At 37.8% G+C, this 20,626-nt stretch overlaps 1 protein-coding gene across 2 annotated transcripts in view; it reads right to left on the reverse strand.

Moving 5' to 3' along the window:
* The window catches only part of MID1 (midline 1), a gene marked incomplete at both ends in the record, with an annotated part of 96,819 nt that overhangs the window by 51,313 nt on the left and 24,880 nt on the right, over nt 1–20,626 (reverse strand). Inside the window, one exon of one of the 2 annotated variants that reach the window (XM_080363229.1) lies at nt 13,833–13,916. The exons of the other annotated variant lie outside the window; for it this stretch is intronic. Coding sequence (XP_080219355.1) covers nt 13,833–13,916 — 84 coding nt within the window. The remainder of the gene's footprint in view (nt 1–13,832; nt 13,917–20,626) is intronic. 2 annotated transcript variants of the gene reach the window in all.

The following is a 20,626-nucleotide window of genomic DNA, read 5'->3' on the forward strand; positions in this document are numbered from 1 at the left end:
AATCTTTGACTTTACAAGTTGATGTGGATAAAATGAGAGAATAATGGTAAATAATCTTAGTTCAATTACATACATAGAGGCTTATTTAAACAATGTGATGGTTGTGAATTAAGTTTAAGTTGAATAGGGAGTATAAATTGCAAAATATAGATCATGATTTGGAATAAGATTCTGTTTCATATTTCTGTCGTACTCAGGTTAGGTTTCTGTTCTGACCTGTCTAAACTTTATTGATGATATTTCATTAGAGAACAACTCCAGTTTTCAAATTTATCAACAAGTAAAAACCCCTCAAAATACAAAACAGAAAAAAAACCAAAACAAAGTAATGACAAACAAAAATCTGGAAGCTTTTAGCTGAAAAACTAGGCTTAGATCTGAGTACAATTTAAATATGAGTGCACAGGAAAAATAACAACAACAAAAATAGCACTTCATTTTTTCCTTGCATTTGAAACTGATAAATGAAAGAAAAGCATACCAAGGAAATAGTCAGCAGGCCCAAGCATCATCCTCTCATTTAATGTACAACACTAAAAGCTATTCTTCCCCTTACCTCAGCAGTGGATCCAACTCCATTGCCAGACATCCTGATCTCCCTCACCACTCTTACCTCCAAAACAAGTAAATATTTTGCCCCTTTTTCTTTGGTCATGCTGTAAATTGACCAGCTGCTGTCACAATATGCCCCTCACCTCCTGCTAGGTTATGAACCTGAGTTGAACCCAGTCACTGGCTCTTGCTTTGCCTGTAGTGCATGACACCAAGAGTTTCTGGGTGGAAGATCTGAAAATAATCTGGATGCTCAAGAAAATGCCCAGGAGGTGAGGAGCACATGCTACAGCCAGGGGAGCACCTGAAGAAGTAATTCCTTTCCTTCCTTTGCTAAGATATTTTCAGTCCCTATTGGATGAAAATGCAATAATCAATTCAGTGTTAATCTAACTCTCATTTTAGGGGCCAATAATTCAAAGACAGATGATTATTTAACAGTGTTTGACAATGTATATGGAGTGCTTTAAAAAAACAAAAAGCCAAAAGCAAATGTCTCATGTGGAGGCCACAGCAGACTTGTGTATTTCACTTATTTCAGCATTGCAGATAATCACAGATGTGTTTCATTTTACTAATATGAACTAATCAATTAGTATCAACTAACGAATTGTTAAGAGTAATACGAACAATTGCATAAGGATACTTCAAAGTAGTGAATTTTAGCTCAAGAACACATGTTAGGAAGTACTTTTGTAGTTTATTTTCACTATGTTCCTATGACAATAAATCACTTGCAGCATGCCAAACCGTAAATGTAACTCAAGCCAGTTCTACTTAATCAGTCCTTCACGTCCCATCATTCTGTTCCAAATGTTATTTCCCATTTTTTGCTTCAACTTACATATAGCTTGAAAGCACATCCAGGTTAAAACCTCTATTGGTAAGAATTAGTGGATTATAACAAGGCATTCCTTTTAGCACCACAGAACTCTAGTCTCTCAAGACATTTAAAGCATACAATTAAAAAAAAAAAAAAGTCTGCTGTTGTTTGTCAAGGCAACAGATCACATCATATGAAACCAAATCACACTCTTAGAAAAAAAGAAAAAGTGTAAATAGAAGCCCAAATACATGCACCGGTGTCCTGGTTTTGGCTGAGATAGAGTTAATTTTCTTCCTAGTAGCTGGTATAGTGCTGTGTTTTGGATTTAGGACAAGAAGAATGTTGATAACACACTGACGGTTTGGCTGTTGCTGAGCATTGCTAATACCAAGTCAAGGACTTTTCAGTGAGGAGGGTGGAGATGCACAAGAAGCTGGGAGGGGGAACAGTCAAGACTGCTGAGCCAAAATGGCTGAAGGGATATTCCATGCCATATGAAGTCATGCCCAGTGTATAAACAGGGTACATAGCTTCTTGAGAACCGGCTGGATGTCACTTCGACTAGTGGTGAGCAGTTGTATTGTGCATCGCTTTTTTAATGTATTCCTTTATGGTTATTACCATTATAATTTGTTTGTTTGTTTGTGGCTTCCTCCCTCCACACCTCTATCTTATTAAACTGACTTTATCTTAACCCACGAGGTTTACCTTTTTTTTTTTTTTTTTTCCTAATTCTCTCAGTCATCCCACCAGGGGAGAAGTGATGAGAAAATGGCTGTATGGTATTTAGCTGCCTGCTGAGTTAAACCACAGCAACCTGTAAGATTTCAAACTTTCACTGTGCAAGAACAGGCTTATCTATCACTGCTTCAATTTCTAAAACATTATTTTGTACTTCAGCTTCTGAGTTGGAACTTTCTCTGTTTTCTTGACATTTCAGATTCTCAGCTGAAAGGCAGAACACTAAGGAAAGATCGACATGTTGTGTTCATAAGAGAACCAGAACAATTAACAAGAGATCTGCAAATTCCAATAGGAAGAGACTTTGAACATTTTTACTAATAAAATAAGGACAGGATGCTTTGTCTTCGGCCTTAACATTAAACATCCAAATTTGCCCTAGTAAATTCAGTAAATCTGGCATCAGAAAAGAGAGTATTTAATACATAGAAAACCAAAGCAATTTTAAAGTACATATATATCCTAGAATGTCACAAATGTCAAATTAAGAACACAATACTCATGAATAACAGAATAAAACATCTGAAACAACAGTCCCTTCTCTATAAGAAGAGCGAGTCATAGGTATAATCTAACCCTTCTTTAAAACCTTAGAAACTTAAGAAAAATCAAGTGCCATTTTCCTGTTACCTGTTTTTTCTCCAGAATGCCAAATGCAGAAATTACAGTCCTCTAGAGGAACTCATGTGTGAGTAATGGAACCTTCCAACTTACCTTTGCATGATTTACAAAGAATCTTAGACCCTTTCATATTATCCAGTCCAGCATATCTAAATTATGGATGCAGAACTGAGCTAGTCTTACATGGCCTGCTGATCATCTTCACATCAGGTGGGCTAACAGTAGGAAGATGTAGAATCAGCCTGCCTGAACTCTCATGTATAGCTTTGGCTACTTTTCTCTAACCATTTATCATGACAGGCATTCAGGCAATACAAAATATATGTGCCTACATTCTGGTGAAAAGACTGGCAATTTAGAGAGATGTGCAAATCCAATTATTTGTGCAGAAAGTGAGAGATCTTAACATTTCATTTGACACAGTTAGATAACATAAGCAATTTATACGGACTTCCTCCAGACAAATTATTCACTCAGTTATCACAGCCTTTGAAGTTTTCCCTACTATCAAGGCAAGCAAACTTTTTCCACTGAAAATATAAGCCAATGCTGATTATATAAGTATATGATTTCATGGCACTTTGGGAAAAAACTGTAAAGCCTATGGAAGTATTTATTTGGGGCCTTTAATTAAGTAATTTTGATTTTGATCTCAGACAAAGTTTTCTTTAGAGAAAAGGAAGGGACCTAATTCACACAGTATATCACTTTAGGTTTTTATTTTCTACACTCATTGTTTCTAAGAGTCAGGCCTAAAGACTTTGTGAAACATCTTCTCTTTAGCCATATAAAATGTACAGAAGCAAGTATGGATTTATATTCTGTAACATGGAAAAAAATAAGTTATGCAATGTGTAAAAGGTGTAGAGGTAGAACACAGTCTCCTCTGGTATTTCTGTGCATGATCAACCGTAGCATTTTAGAGGTCACACAACACTGATTGAGGGCTGAACCTGATTTCGTACACTGAACAGATTTAAAACACCCAATGAAAGTATAGCTCTTTAATTTCCTTTATTCTTTTTCTTGACTGAAAGAATTAGATTTGACTGGAGAAGTTAGGCCTCTTGTCCCTGGAGGAGTCTGAGGGAAGACCTCATCACAGTATTCCAATACATAAAAGGGCAGCTACAAAGAGGACGGAGACTCTTTTTTCACAAGAAGCCACATGGATAAGACAAGACGCAATGGGTACAAGTTGCACTGGAAGAGCTTTCATCTTGATGTAAGACATTTTTTACAAATCAGTCACTGTAACAGACTCCCCAGGGATATGGTAGAGTCCTCATCACCGGAGGTTTTTAAGATGCAATTGGACAGGTAGTCTAGATAACCTCACCTAGGCTCCCTTTCCCAAGAAAGGTTGGAAAAGATCATCTTTTGACATGTCTTCCAAACTGTGGTGCTCTATGATTAATGATTTAATAAGTATATTTATTATTTAAAAAGCTACATCTATAATTGATTCATTCTTTTAAGTGTGGTTCTCTGTGTGTGTGCACGTGCAGGCATGCACACACATATGAGTGTGTTTTAGCAAGTACCACGGTGAAATCAACCTATGGGTTAGCTTGGGCTCTTATTCCAACTCACTGGGCTCAATGCCCATATTTTGAGCTGATTTGCCCAGTTTGAGCTCATTTCAATTACACAATTCTCTTCTGATTCAGAACACCTACAGGGTCACTAACAGCCAAAATGAGCTATGTGTGGGAGAGGAGAACCGACATCTCTCTAATTCCTACTGGCCTGGTCCACTCTTTCCCATATGTCCAGGACTTTGGAAAGCAAAGCCTGGCAACTCTTGTCAACCCTCAGGTCATCAGCCTCTCCCAGATTGAGTGGCTTTGATTCCTCCTTTCTGCATGCATGCCTGTTTGCCCCATTCATAAACATGCAAGTCTGTGAGATGAGCAAGAAAATAATTGTGCAAATAGCTGAAAGGGTGCCAGGAGGACTATGCAATGTATTGCCCACATAACTGATGTCAAGCATGGCTCTATTTTCCCAATTGCTCTACTGTTTCTAGAAGTGCATACATTTTGCAGTTACACTGACAGAAAAAGCACGTTGATGTCAGTAAGCCTTTCACTTTGTTGTAACTGTTTGTGGGGCATATGGGAAATATATCTGGGAAACTGCATATTCTAGATAATATTATCAAATATTGAAATGACAGCTCCATTAACTTTCATTTTTTTCATTTGTTTCTGCAACAGTAGTTCCTATTCTGCATACTTTCAGTATAAAACTAGCTTTTACCCAGGATTTGTTAATTAATAAGGATATATTCTATTTTATATTTCAATATCTCAGGGATTCTTGTTTTTGTAATAATGTATTTGTTCCCAAAGATAACAGCAACTCAAATCTTGTAATATCTTTGTTGCCATAGTAACCACCTTGTTTCAACTGAAAGAAACAAATGAAACACGAAATGCATGAGATCTCAAAATGTCTTAAATTAGTAATTTAAGTAATTAAATAAAAACTAATGAAATCAGTTTTCTTCATAGAGATGAAACTGTAACAATGCATACTTTTTACTTGCCCTCTAAGAATTTCAATTACTTCTACAAGAGAGAAACTTTATGATCTTTATTTTACAGATTATTCAATTTGCCTCAGATGCCTTTATAATTCAAAACCCACTACAGCAATACTAGTTTTTCTACAGAGTCAGTGGGCTTAGAATGAGATTCATCACAAGCCAGTAAAGCTAAGAAGGTCCTTCCTATCACAGATACCACGTGCTAGTAACACATGCTTGCACAGAGAAGTCATCTGGGCACTCAAGATATTGATTATTCCTTTGTTGTCAGACTAGTATCACTGTACTTGATATCAAACTATTGCTCAAACAACATATACATGATTACCAATGACAACAAAAGCAATGACACAAAGATGCCTAAGAGACATAAGAGAGGTATATTGCCCCTGTAACAGTCCATTCATTGACACATGACCAAAGTGAAAACTTACTGGGTAAACATTCCCAACTAAGACTTCTAAAAATAGCACCTCAGGAACTTTTTAAGAAAAATTAGTCTCTTCCTGCTGGACTTAATTTTGAAATTTCATGTCTGAAAAGGGAGATTTCAGTAGTTCCTGCTGAGTTTGTCCAGCTCTTTAATTCTGTACATTCCCACTACTAAACATGCACTGCTGTATGTCTCCAGTGCATGACAGTGGCTGCTGGGTACTTTTCAAAGTAAATAGAAGTCTGGTTTGTTCCATTTTGCACAGTTCTCTGCAGGTACCTTCAGAGATGTCTTAGGTACAAATGAAGTTTGTACATCAAAAATGATTTTGGAGTTTAGGGTGGAACAACTAGCACTAAAAGCAAATGTGAATGAAAGAAAATAACTGTAAAAGCAATGCACAACATGGTGATTATCTTTAAGGAAAGATATTTTACTGCATGTAAAATAGCTGTTCACCCTGATGCTTGCAGAAAAGGCCCTGCAGACCGCAGTAGACAGCAGGATAGTCGTGTGCTCTCACAACAAAGTTGGTTGTTGTCACCCTGAAGGTGGTCAAAGGCTGGAAGAGGTTGCCTAGAGAGGCTGTGGGATCCCATCCTTGAAGATACCCAGAATAGTTAGTCCCAAAGCAACCTGCCCTCATTGTGTAGGGGGCTGGGCTAGATAACCTCCAGAGGGCTCTTCCAAGGAAAATTATTCTGTAATTTCACAATTAATAGGCTTATCCTCACAAATAATAAAATTAACAAAAACTGTGAAAATCTGAAGGTCTTCTAAGATGGAAATTGAGCCTTAAATAGTTTTTATGTAAAGAACTTAATAAAGATGTTTATTTAGAAGCATGCTTATACACTGTCTCACCTTTCATCAGAGCTATGAGGCCCATAATATCCTAACGTGAAGAACACTACTGCACTTTTTATAAATGCACAAGGAACTAACAAATATCTGTGAATATTTAAATATACAAGGAGAGAGATGTCAGGAAAATCTGCTTTTAGGATTTTGATGGGCTTATGAGCTTTATTAGATTTGTTTAATATGACCATCTTTGTAGTACACAGATACCAAGTTTTTGTATGTTTGATTACATTATTCAATGTACATTGAAAAACATGAGTAAATAATGCAGCTACATAGCTTGTTCTATTAACTTCATTGAATCTATCCTTCGAATTCTTATCTTCTGCAGGATATCAAGTTTCAGTATAATATACTTTCTGGGTAGTATACATTTACAGAAATACCATGCCTTTTCTACTTCGCCTGGAATCTGTCACAAAGAAAGACACTGTAATTTATTAAGGGATGTTTTTAGCTTTCAGGGCAATTGTGAGAGATGTTAAATGAAACAGAATAGGAACTCAAAGGCATCTTCAGCTTTTACTATTTCATATACTCTACTAAAAAGAAAAGTCAGATTTTTATTTTGTTTTTTTTTTCATCCATTCAGCATTGGTTGGGCACTTTAGAGCAGAAAAATTGTCACTGCTTTTTCAAGACTTGGCTTGTCATCATGTGGCACCAGGCAGTTGTGATTTAGTGCTTCCGGACTGCACTGATGGGCATGAAAGTTTCAAAGAGCTCTAATTTTAAACCCTATCAATAGAGAGAACAGATTCAAGTCCTCTTGTAACTGCTTTTAACATTTGCTTCCTCAATATGAACGCTGTAGGGCAAAAGGAAGAAAAAGCCTTAAAATGTGTATGGATTGGTTTACATAGAAGTAGAAATTGAATTAAGATAATTTAGTGCTATACAGTGTTAGAAAAGTGCAAAGTAAAGAGGACCACCTAAATAAATTATAAATCCTTATATGAAACTGTTTCTCAGTTTTCCCTGAAAAGCCTGGCTGCTCTGTTTTTCCCTGTCCCATTAAATTGCTTTGTTGTTGTGCTCTTCTTTTTTTTTGATTTTTTTTTTCCCAGTCAAAAGTGCCATTTAGTTGAAGTGAAATCTTTAATTCTTTTGAGGATATATAGTACGGGTCTCCTAATTAGGACATCCTGTGGAAACTCAATTTAAAAGAAGACTGAAGAAAGAGGAAACAAATACTATATAATACTTTGTACTGAAATAATGCACCAATTAAATAAAACTGGAAGCTAAAAATTGGATGCTCTTCATTGTTCCCTGGAGGTCTTGCAAAAGGCTGAAAGCATTTTCAGTTTAGTCCCACAGATTTAAAAACCTGAGTGCTATTCTGCATCAGAGCTGTAATTAGTCATTTTAATAGTAACAATGGAGTTTATAATTTCACACCAGGCTGATCATCACTTAAAACCATTTATTTCAGCTCAGTACATCCCCTGTTAATTGGAATGTTTTGCTAGTGGTGTGTTCCCATTAAGATACAGTCATGTCATTATGGCCATTAGGCTCAACCTCTTCTATTGAATACAACCCAGGAAACAGCCCCCCCCCAAATACATGCATATTGATAGCTGGATTTAGATACACTAACTGTGAGTTTTAGGTGAAATGAAAGAATCAGTATGCAAAATGTTGCAGTCTCTCTTGCACATGAGGTCAGATTCCGCAATTACCATGGTCATGCCTGGCCTTAGAAAGCTGATAATTTATAATGTCTGCCCGCAGCAAGTTCTAAAAAGTAGAAGTTTTGCTATACACAAAGGGCTAAATTCAGCCATTAGCCGAATGTAAGAATCAGATTATTTCCAGAGATGTAGCTCAGTTCGTAATTTATTCTCAACTATTTAGAACATATTTCAGACTTTTTAAAGCCGTTACTCATATCAGCAGAGATTGTGTTTTCACCTATGGTTATGCACACTTGACATTTCCCATTACTCGATCCTGATTTCACACACACATATTGTTATACCTTAGTTATTCCAGATTATTTTTTCCAGTTACAGTGTTTACTTGGCCTCATTTTATTTATTTATTTATTTATTTTCAAAATACCAGATAAAACCACCAACTAATTTCACAACATAGACTCAGGGAAATATGCTGCCATCAATGATAAAAAGTCTTGCTCTGCTGATTCAGTGCTTTGAAAATTTGAATTAAATTCAGCAGGAGAGGTTTCTGTGCCAGCTATATGCCTTTCTTTTTTGCCTTTTGCTTTTAGTCCTTTCAAATTCAGGCAAGATCTGAAAAAAAAATGTGCATCGTAGTTTTGCATCTAAAGGTCTGAAGATTGTCAACACTAGCTGAGCTCCAAACTGCCAGCTGACTAGAAGGTCCGTGCACTGTCACAGTACGGCTCAGGGCTACTAAAACCAAATTACAATATCCTTGTACCGACTTCTCCTACCTTATGACTCAAGGCAGGGTCATATTTCAGATCTAAAAGCAGAATTTGCCACTCCTGTGCCCTCAGTTCCCCTCCCATGAGGACTCACTAGTTAATCCAGAGGAGTTCAGTTGAAAATTGCAATTAAGTGCATGCCGTAGTTTGGTTTGAGACAGAGAATGGAGTCCAACAAAGACATGGGTCTGGTAGACTAGCAATGGATAAAAATTGCTCCACATGAGGCTAAATTGGAAAGAAGTGGTGGAAAGTAGTGGGAATGGACAGATGAAAAAGCAGAGTGAGCAAAGAATGACTTTGGAAAAAGATGCTTAAACTGGCAGTTGGGTGAGCTGGAAGCTCCTCTGGAAGTACAGGCAGACCAGAGAGCCTGGAAGTGAGAGGGTAAAATGGCAGGGTAGATACTGGAATGATAACCCCAGGAATGAAAAAGGTACAGGGATCGTTAAAAGGTAAGGTGGGGAGAGGAAGAAACAGAGCAGAAGGACCAGGGGAAGGTCAGCATGAGTTAGATGAGAATCTGTATACAGGAATTACAATGGTGGGAAAACAGCTAGAACTAGGAAAATAAAGCCTTGCAGGGCAGATACACTGGGGGAAGCCATCAGGAAGGGCAGAGCCCTGAGCAGAAAAGTGGTCGGGGGGGGGCTTACCGAAAATAGATGAGGATCCATGGAGATCCAAGCAGTCTGGGAACCAAAGGAAAAAATTCACAATAAATACAGATGTAGAGCCAGGGAAATGGTACTCTTGGGGCATGGATGCTGAGCAGATGCAACTGGAAAAGGATCCAAGCAGGCAAGGAGACCGAGACGGGGTGTCAGGAAAGGGGAAGACTGATTTTATGGAAAGAAGAGGGGAGTTAGAAATTAGTCTCCCTCAGAGGAAGAGGCCTCTCAGGTGGATAATTTTGCAAGCCTTTGTATGGACTTATGCTGACAGAGAAAAAAGTCAGCTCCAGACAGCATTCTTCTAATTCTCAAATGATCACTATGATATCAGCTATACTTTCCCATTTAGCAAAATATTTCCATCTGCCAGCAGAAATGCAATCATAGATTACAACAGAATCACATAAATGGGACCAATAGAGGCAACCTTCTGCTTTTAATTGTTTCTCGCAATTCTTTTTTTTATTTTTTAACCTTGGAAATTCTGCTTATATGCAAAAACTGAGAATTAGAAAGTATGAACAGTACAATGTCTGTCTCTGGAAATGATGCTCTTTTGTAGACACCAAAAATGGAAATATCAAAGGAAATATCCTTTAGTCCTCTAAAGTACCAACCTGTGATTTCTGTTTCTATTAATTTTGTGATTGTTTAGATTTAAGTAGGATTTCACCTCATCTTTCTTTGAAAAGGAAACCAAAATAAAGCACTTGTTCTTCTAATGCAGCTTTTACTTAACAAAAGCTTGCGAAGTTAATATGACTGTTTAGTTTCCATTTCTTGTTAAGCATATTTGCAGTGTAAATATCTGTTCTTTACTCTCTGCAAGTTAGCAGAGTATTAGAGGATGATATTATTCTACTTGCTAACAAGTATAATGTATAATACAATGCAACTTGTCACCAGCTTTAGCTAGGATGGGATGAGTGTCTAGCATTCTTACTAATAAGCTCTCCAAATAGAAGACTCTGTGGAGTTTGTAGTTTTTGTTTGTTTGCAGTTGTTGGTTGTTTTGTTTTGGTTTGGTTTTTTTTGGTTGTTGTTATTGTTGTTTTTACGTTGCAAATCAAAGAAGAAATTAAAGTTGTTTCTTTTCCCATATTATAATTATTTCACAAAATGTGTTTTCTTTCAAAATTTGGGACAGTTTTGGCCTACAGCAATTTGTTGCTTTGGAAAGTGTCTCGAATTTTAAGCATCTGTTTTTAAGGAGTGGATCCTCGGTTGATGTAAATTGTGACTCTGACAAAGTTGTTTGTGTCAGCTGAGAATGTGCCCCTGCTAACTGCGATGCTGATATTTACTTTGAAAAACAGATAAGGTACCTTGTTATATTAATCATGACAAATCTCCCAGAGATACCATATTTTTCAGGCTGCATTCCTTTATCTGACATAGAAGACTAATGCTCTATGAGTCATTTATAAGCTTACATTAAAAACATGAAAGCACTGAGTTTTCAGGCTAACATAAGAGTCAAGTATGAGTAAAACTACAGATATTAAGCATAGGATTTGGAAGAGTGATGGCATAACTTTGCCATAGGGGTGGGCAGATCAGAAAATGACTGGAGGTGTTTGTTAATTTATGCTACTCAGTGAATACACGTCCAACAGGTTTAAGGTGGGCTAGGCTGTAGCCATCTCTTGGGAGCAGATCCCTCTGGCACCTGGGGTCACAGTGTGAGAGACCCTGCTCTGCCCTGACACCAAGACATATGCTACATTGCAGTGACTTGTCCCCAGATTAGCCCTATTTCCCACACTGACCTGACTGGGCCACCCTGCTCTCATACCCCCATATGTCCTGTGGTCCTAAAACTGTCAGCATTCAAAACTTGTGTTCAGCCACCTAGCAATATTTTGTCTCAAGCCAAAAAAGAACTGAAAGTCCTGCCTGTCAAAGTGCTTCAAAAGCAAGCTAAAAATGTTAATTATGAATGTGTGAGGTTCATTGAGTTCCAGTTCGATCTTTATTATCAGATACAACCCAGTCAAGGATGCCATTAAAGCCCAGCTGTCCCTGCAGCCCATCTATACCAGGGCTGAGACCTTCAGTGTGTACAGCACTGAACTGAACAGATTTCTGGTCTGTATGTACATTCAGTTTTGAGGCCCTGGTTTGGATTGCAACCAGGTAAAGAAGCAGCTGGTGTTACAGCAGGCTCAATGTGTTGATTTGTGTTTTTCAAAGGTATGTTGGCTTCAATTGCAAATATGTTTTTTTGTGGGATATTTATAAATGTGTAGAGAAGCAGGCATCTAGAACATAGCCCTGAAAAAAAGTTTTTTGAATCTATTAATAACATTTATTAATTTCAACTCCTAAACACAAGGCCCGTTCTGCACTTCTGAAAATATCAGTTAAAAACCCATTCTCTTCAGTCATTCATGTTCCTATATCCAAAGCCAGTCTCCCCCTATTTTGCACTGAGGACAAATCTGGTGAAAATATAACACAATGGGAAAAAACCAACCAAATAAACATTGCTAGGTGCTAATACTGCGATAAACAAACCTGTCTGTATTCCTTACATCCAGAGAAAAGACCACCTAGGAAAGCCACAGTCTGACTTTGCTAACTGTTTTAGAGATATTGTAGTATTCATCCAGCAATTGCCATATACCAAAAGCGAACTGTTCTCCCTCAAAATTTTTATTCAGTGCTAACCATTTCTCTTGCACTCCTCTATATTCCTATTTGTTCAAGAAATAAGTCACTGTCTGGAAGAAAAACTACTTTTGAAAATGAAATTCTTATGTCTGACTTAACACACACAACCGTAACTCAGCAAATCCCAATTCCTTTGCGAAAAAAATACTTAAGCGAAACAAGATTTACCATTCTTTAAGAGATTCTGGAAATGGCATATAGCTCTACTGCCTAGTAAGCATGCTTTTAAAAGGAACAGATTTACTATATTATTACTTTCTTATTTATCTTAAGGAAAAAGCATTCCTGACTGGTAAAAGCCAGCAAAGAAAAAAAAGAGTCATTATGAGAGCCACATTATTTTGAGTACAGGCTGGTAGGAAAAAAACCCCACAGAACAAGTTTTTCACATACGTTTTGTCTTGACTTTTATTCCCAGGAGGGATGTTAATTCTCTGGCCTTTGCCATTTCACATCACTGGGTATTTCAGTTCCTTCATCTATAAAAGAAAAAAAGTAGTACTGGCCTAACTCTATTTAATGAGGCAATGCAAAACTGGCCTCAGGGCAGTACCCAGAGGCCTTCCACAGCAACCCTCCATCTACTGTCACTTGCTGACTTTTGCAGGGTGGGAGCAACCACTACAAATGTTCTGGCAGCCTGTACAAATTAATTCTTAGCACACACCCATCAACTGATTAGGGAGGTTAGATATCAGTGTTACAAGAGCATTTAAGATGAAGAGTTCTATAGTCTTTAGCATGATATTATCACTTACTGGCTCTGATGACAAAGCCAGTTTAAGTGCGCTCCCCTCTGCCCTGTCCCTGCTGGCACCACTCTCTGTGGCTGCACTGTAAATCACATCAGGGTTAAAAACAAACCTCTCAGACAAAGAAGGAGGGAATGGGATTATACTTTAAACCAGAATAAGAGACCCAGTTTTCAATGCAGCTCCACAGACAGTTATAGCAGAAAAACTGAGGAGGTGATGAGCTGTGACAGAGCAGGGAGAGGAAGGGTCTGCAGCTCAGAAGTTGTCAGGCAAGTCTTCAAACCAAAGCCAGCATTTGTGGATTCACTAATAAGTAATCCTGACTCACTAAGTCCCTTCAAACATTGTATAATATAGTTATGTAGATCACTGCTTTTCACTGATGTTGTGATATTAAAAGTAGTAAGGAATTTACTAAAGAAAAATGTAAAGTCAGCATGTGATACTACATGTGATGATAGAAGAGTAAGGGAAGGAATAAAATAACTGTATAACTGGCATGACAATCTCTGCTATGAATGCGTCTTACTTCCCTTCTAAGATCTATTTTAAATTTACATATGTGGCCAGAAGGCTTGATCTACTTTAAAGTACAAAAACCACTGCCCTCATTTACTTCCATTATCTGACACAATTTTTTTCACATGACCGTGGAAAATGTGCTCATTACTGGATGTTGATATGCTTGTGTTCAGGAAACTGAATTATCAATGCAGGTTTCCTTACCTTGCCTATCATGGCACTACAGAGAGATACTGTCACAGCTGCTGATTTCTCAGCAAGGTCTAGACTCGAGGGTAGGCTTAGTGCCTTAGTGACAAAGAAATGAATTGACACTGACAGAGTTTATGGCATCTTTGCCCCTTTTATTTATGGTATTAGGCTGGTGCAAAATTAGTTGAGGTTTTTGCATTGTTGAAATTTGCTGTTTGGTATTGGAATATAGCCTTAAATGTGGTTATGTTATACATGATTTTAATATGCTTTTCTTGCCCTTTTTTTTTTTTCTGCTGACTTATTACTTGCTATTTCTTTTATATTTATTTTAGGTTACGGCAATGTTGTTAGAAACAAAAAAGCAAATTCGAGCAATTTTTTTATTCAAAATGGGTTGCAAAACAGCAGAGATAACTCACAACATCAGCAATGCATTTGGCCCAGGAACTGCTAACGAACATACAATGCAGTACTGGCGCAAGAAGTTGCGCAAAGGAGATGAGAGCCCTCAAGATGAGGAGTAGTGGCTGGCCATTGGAAGTTGACAATGATGAACTGAGAGCAATCATCGAAGATGATCCTCTTACAACTACCTGAAAAATTGCCGAAGAATTCAACGTTGACCATTCTATGGTCATTTGGCATTTGAAGCAAGTTGGAAAGGTGAAAAAGCTCAATAAGTGCGTGCCTCATGAGCTGACTGAAAATCTAAAGTATCATCGACAATGCCTGACCGCACTCGCACAACCAATGCTTTAAAAGTTGGACGAATTGGGCTATGAAGTTTTGCCACATCTGCCATATTCACCTGACCTCTTACCAACCAACTACCACTTCTTCAAGCATCTCGACAACTTTTTGCAGGGAAAATGCTTCCACAACCAGCAGGATGCAGAAAATGCTTTCCAAGAGTTCGTCAAATCCCGAAGCATGGATTTTTATGCGACAGGAATAAACAAACTTATTTCTCATTGGCAAAACTCCGTGGATTGTAATGGTTCCTATTTTGATTAATAAAGATGTGTTTGAGCCTAGTTATAATGATTTAAAATTCATGGTCTGAAACCACAATTACTTTTGCACCAACCTAGATGCAATTTTAAAGAGAGGAATTAGATAGCAAAACCAGTGTGTAATATGTGACTCAGAGACTGTTTCTGAAACTCCAGAAAAGACTCCCTCATAAAAAATGTCACACTGTTTCTCTGAGTAGAGGAAGGACTCTGTTTAATCTCCTTTCCCCAGCTAGGGAAAACACAGTTTAATTTGCCTTTTTTTTTTTTTTTTTTTTGGCAGCTAGTGACTTGATTTCAAGTTATTAAAATAACTTAAGAACATGCCATTGTTGAAAGGGGCATTCCTGCTCTCAGCCTTTCATTAGCACTACACCATGTGGGAGCATATAGTCAAAGGCATCAAAATGTTAATCTTGCTGAAAACAAATCCTTCCAAAGGTGTACGATTATACCAGCCAGTACAAGTGAGGCAGTAGATAACAAGTTATCTCAAAGCAAGTGGTGAAGCAAAACCATCCCTCTTGTTGATGAGGTCTCAGATTAGCTGAAACTGCTCACAAAACTTCTGTAAATGACATTTTCCTTAGAAGTTTCTAGAGCCTAGACTATTTTCTTCAGGCTTATGAGTGTTGAAAGTCTTATAGCCCCTCTGAAAATTAAGCTGGTTTTACTAAGAGATGTTAGTGATTTGTTTTTCCAGATGCCTTGGATTTGAAGGACACATTTATGAGGCATGGATTTAAAAAAAAAAACTAGAAAAAATAGGCTCCCATTACATTTTGGGCACCTTAACTCCTGAATAACTTTTGCAAATCTTGCATAAGCTCGACATAGGTGATTTACATCTCCCATTGTAGTATCTATATGCTTTGCCACAAAAAGAAGGATCTTACTGCTAGCTCTACAAGCAAGGGTCAGTCAGATTTCAGCTAGTCAGAAATATTTTATTTGCATGCTCTTATAGTTTGCTTATCTTTCTAGACAAAAAAGTTACAACTGTAGAATAGGGACAATCCTCAGAACATGTATCTCTAGAAATACAGGGGTCACTCATAAGTACAGAACAATACAACAGCCACTAGTGCAACAATTTGGTGTAGACCTGTGCTGGGGAAAGAGGAAAGAGCAGGGGTGAAAAAGCTTTTTAACATTCTTGAGAGGGAGAATATATTGAGGATAGAAATGGTTTTGTTTCCAACAGGGTTTCATTTAAATTCACCCTTCTCTTTAACTTTGACCTGCCTGTTATTACCCACATGTGGCTATCGACCACATCTACAGTAGATTACAAACTGAATGGCTAGTATCAAAAAAAACCCAACACAGAAGTCCTGGATATGTTGAAGTCCCACAAAGTTCATTAAAATTTACTGCTGAGTAGTGGAGTGAAGACTCAGTTAAGGACCCACTCTGGTGAGGCCTCACCATGAGTACTGTGTCTAGCTCTGGAGCCCTCAGTATAGGAAAGACATGGACCTGTTGGAAGAGGGTCCAGAAGAGGCCATGAAAATAATTAGAGGGCTGGAACATCTCTGCTGTGAAGAAAGGCTGAGAGAGTTGGGGTTGTTCCGCCTGAAGAAGAAAAGGCTTCAAGGAGACCTTATTGTGGCCTTTCAGTACTTAAAAGGGGACTTTAAGAAGGATGACGACAGACTTTGTAGCAGGGCCTGTTGCAATAGGACAAGGGGTGATGGTTTTAAACTAAAGGAGGGAAGATTCAGGCTAGACATGAGGAAGAAGTTTTTTACAATGAGGATGGTGAAACACTGGCCCAGGTTGCCCAGAGACGTGGTAGATGCTCCATCCCTGGAGACATTCCAGGCCAAGCTGGATGGGGCTCTGAGAAAACTGATCTAGTTGAAGATGTCCTGCAGAGCCACCTCATCCCCCTCATTTCAGGTGGGTTGGACTAGATGGCCTTTGAAGATCCCTTCCAACCCAAACTATTCTATGATTCTGTGATTCTATGACCCTGCTGAGGAGGAAAATTGTGGTGTGAACTGAGCTGACCCACAGGGTCTATTGGGGCATGCACCTTTCCTGGAAGCACCCCTCACGCTGCACTGCTGCTTTCCCAGACAGTAGCCTAAGGAAGGTAAGAGGTACTGGGAACACCCATGGGTTTTTGAGAAAGTGGTGCAAGGAAGGAAAACTGAATCCATGGAGCACGGGAGGAAACTGGTCTTGTTTGGAGGTGTTATTGAGGCACAAGCCACTCTACTTGTAGCTTTGTTAGTCTTGTTGGTCATACAGCCTGTTTTCTGATGCCACCTTTCCAGAGATTCTCCAACGTGAACTGGGGCTGGGCTATGCACACCAGGAAACGAGCTAATCTCTGGCCACAGAAGAATTAAAATCAAAGAATAAATTCTTTTCTAAATTCCTATGCATCCACCACTCTCAAACAGAAAGTATCATAATTGCCTTAGCTGGAAAGTGCTACGATAGTACCGTCTGTATCACTAGCAATACGGCAGGCTACTACTACATGTCATTATGTAGTATACTAAAATACATATGATACTATCTATTATCAATTAATACATGGTACACTATGTTGCAATATTGCAATATAGTACTGCAGCTTCAAAAGCTGTAACAAGACAAGCAAAAGCATAGTCCATGGCCTGGAAAGGATTATAGTCAAGTAATAAAGCTTTGCATTTTTTAGTACATTTTTTATCAGAGTTTCACACTCATGTTTGCAATATTTGTGCCTGTCAAATGTGGGAAAAGTGTCTAAATTAATGAGAAAGATCTAAATAATGCAGTTGTATCTATAGACTGGAGCTTTTCCTCTAAGCACTTTTTAAGAAGGTTCCCAAGAACTGGTCTATCCTAAAAAGCTGTTCTTTACCTAATTTCTTTCAAAGAATAACACCAAGCACTCAGGTAATCCATCATATCTGCCATTTGCAATGATAGTTCCCCATTTCCACATCTGCTGAGCCTTTTTCTCCACCCCTGGAATGGTTGAGAGGACTTAGACTGGAATTCATCAAGCTGCACAAGTACGTGCTCACCCTTAAGCTTTTTTGTAATCATGCAGTTACCCAGCACCGGGAATCCATCTGAACTAAGCCACTTCTAAAACATGCAAAGAGCAAAGTAAGCCTTCAAATTATAAAAAAATAAGCACACAAAATAAACCCATATTCAGTGAATCAGATGATATACAAATTAACAACAGAGAGGAAAGGACAAAACATTGAATTTTGAGCCTGCTATAAACCTTTTCCTTCTTTAGTTCATGAGACATTTGTCTGTAAATAAACCATCACTAGTGAATAATTGTGAAGTTAAAAGAAATTTGTAGTAATTACAGGCAGAACTGAACACTGAAACAGTCCCTCCAGGGACACTTACTCAAATGCTGCCTTGTTTAAATGTTAGAGAATTTAGGCTAAAACTTAAATAACGATAATTATCCATAAACCACAGATGACTAACTGATTACTGATGAGTGATAGCTGGACAAAATTAAGTGAATTTATCAACTTTCTATGTAAATATTACAGAGTATGCTTTAAAAACTATAATTTATGATTACAGAACTATCCCAAGTGTTTATAAGTAAAAATAAAAAAAAATAAAAAACAACAACCCTAAAACTAACAAGTAAAAATTTTCCCTGTAGTTTTTAATACTTACCACAGGCTGTTTCAAAAAGATGGACCCATTTCTAAAGCTACGGTGGTTTCAAATTGGGTCCATCTTTTTGAAAAACCCTGTATTTTGTTATATATTAGATCCAATACTAAAAGTGAATTAGTCAGTAGTTTTGAAATACCTGCAATAAAGCCTTCAATTTATAATCTTTTCTTCTGTCTCTTGCTGCAGACTCCTGTCACATATCAGAACTTTGCTCTGCTAGAGACTGTATAAATATAAGACAAACATTTAGTCCCTTCCCCAAAGTAGTTAAACATTACAAGCAGAGATCTTAACATTAAAAAATAAATAAATAAATGAATAAATAAATAAATAAATAAATAAAGATCACCTTTTCACCTTTTGTTAACTTTATTTTTTAATTCCTTGATTTATGACATTGTGAACAAGCAAAAATACAAGACTTCGTGGCTTTGGAAGTGCCGTCTTAGAGCCTGAAGTGACCTTGCCTTGAATCACTGAGCTTTGTTGTAGGTAAGGGAACTAAATGTGAGAAATGGATGTGTGTTTGGAAAATGGCAGCACTAAGACAGTGAGAAGAACAGGGAAGACACAGGAAATGCAGCAAAAATACCACTTTGTAGGCTGTTCGAATGAACCACAGGAAGTTGCAATCGAGATCGTCAAAACAGGAGGATGCTAAAGTGACGGCAAAGTAACATGGTTGAAGCAATAGCTGGGACATAAATGTTGACAGTAGTACCTTGGACAATGAAGAGGAGTAAAGTGAGCCTGAAATGAACATTCACGAGGAAGCAAGAGTAGGAGCTTATATGGGGAATGATCAGCATATGGACAAGCAAGGACACGGAGTATGTGACTAGCTGTATCAAAAAGTGAAAGGCTGAAGATATGAGAAACTTCAGCCTGTCTGAAACCATTGTTTTATACAACTGCATACATACACCCTCACTTATACATGTATAAAATATATACCTGCATAGGTGTGCACGTATACAGACACACACAATTACGGTTGCACGTGTTTGTCATTGATCAAAAATGTCTTGACAAAATTAAATAACCTCTGTGACTGGGCATTATTCAACCCTGTAATTGCCTGATTTTCTCTAGATCTCAGCGAGTTTTATTTTTCCTTCCAGCCATGTTTGTTTTACCCTTTTTCCTTCCCCTTCAGAGCTTGCTCCTGACTGATCTCAACAAACTATGCTGATGCCTGAGTCTGAGATGTTGAGATATGACTCTCAGAGAAAGATATCGAGCCCCACAAATGTCATTAAAGGTCAGAGTGTCAAAAATCTTAAAAATTAATTTCTTAGATGTATATTCTCTGAGGGAAAGTTTCAAAGAGAGCAGTAGGCAGATGGGGACAAGGAAGCAGTTGCAGCTATTGAGAAGGGAAGTCCACATGGTCTAAGGAACAAAAGGTGGGAGCAGAGGGAGGGGAATGTGTATTGGGAAAACGACAGCTGGCTGAAGGTATTGTGGCAAAAAAATGAAGGAAGACTGCAGAGCTTTGTAAGAATGATGGTAGAAAGATAACAGTGTATTAACTGAATGAACTGGTCAGAAACTTCATGAGATAAGCAACAAAAGTAGGTTTTAGCTTCTAAAGTTCCTTTTGGCCCCAGGATGACTCTTTCAACATAGATACACATATAAGGGTCTATATTTTCTCTCCTGAATTGCAGAGCAATTTTCTCATCATGTATGAATACACTAGTGTGAGGTCTGTGTTCCTGCCATTATTTCAATGTTTACAGTCACATATTGAACATATATTGAACATACACTTGAACTTTGGTATCCCATATTATTACCTGAACAAGTTGCATTAAATGTCATTTAGCAGACTACCTGTGACTGGAACATGCAGTTCCTATCATCCTCTTTTACAAAGTCCCCCTTATGTGTATGTTTACTTACAGAATTATAAATTTCTAACAGGGAGTTCTCCCTAATCATTACTGACGTATACAAAGCTTATTCTGAAATGGTTCTCCTTTTCTCAGTTCCTCAAGCAACTTCTGTCTCTCTTTGCAGAAATTCAATTAAAATTGGATCATTCCTGGAGAAAAAATAATGATTTCTACACCAGAATTTACAATAAACAGCAATAGAAAGTTCATTCCCAAATTCCTAATTGTCCCTGCT

This window comes from Nesoenas mayeri, assembly GCF_963082525.1.
Source record: "Nesoenas mayeri genome assembly, chromosome: 1".
In the NCBI taxonomy this organism is placed as follows: Eukaryota; Metazoa; Chordata; class Aves; order Columbiformes; family Columbidae; genus Nesoenas; species Nesoenas mayeri.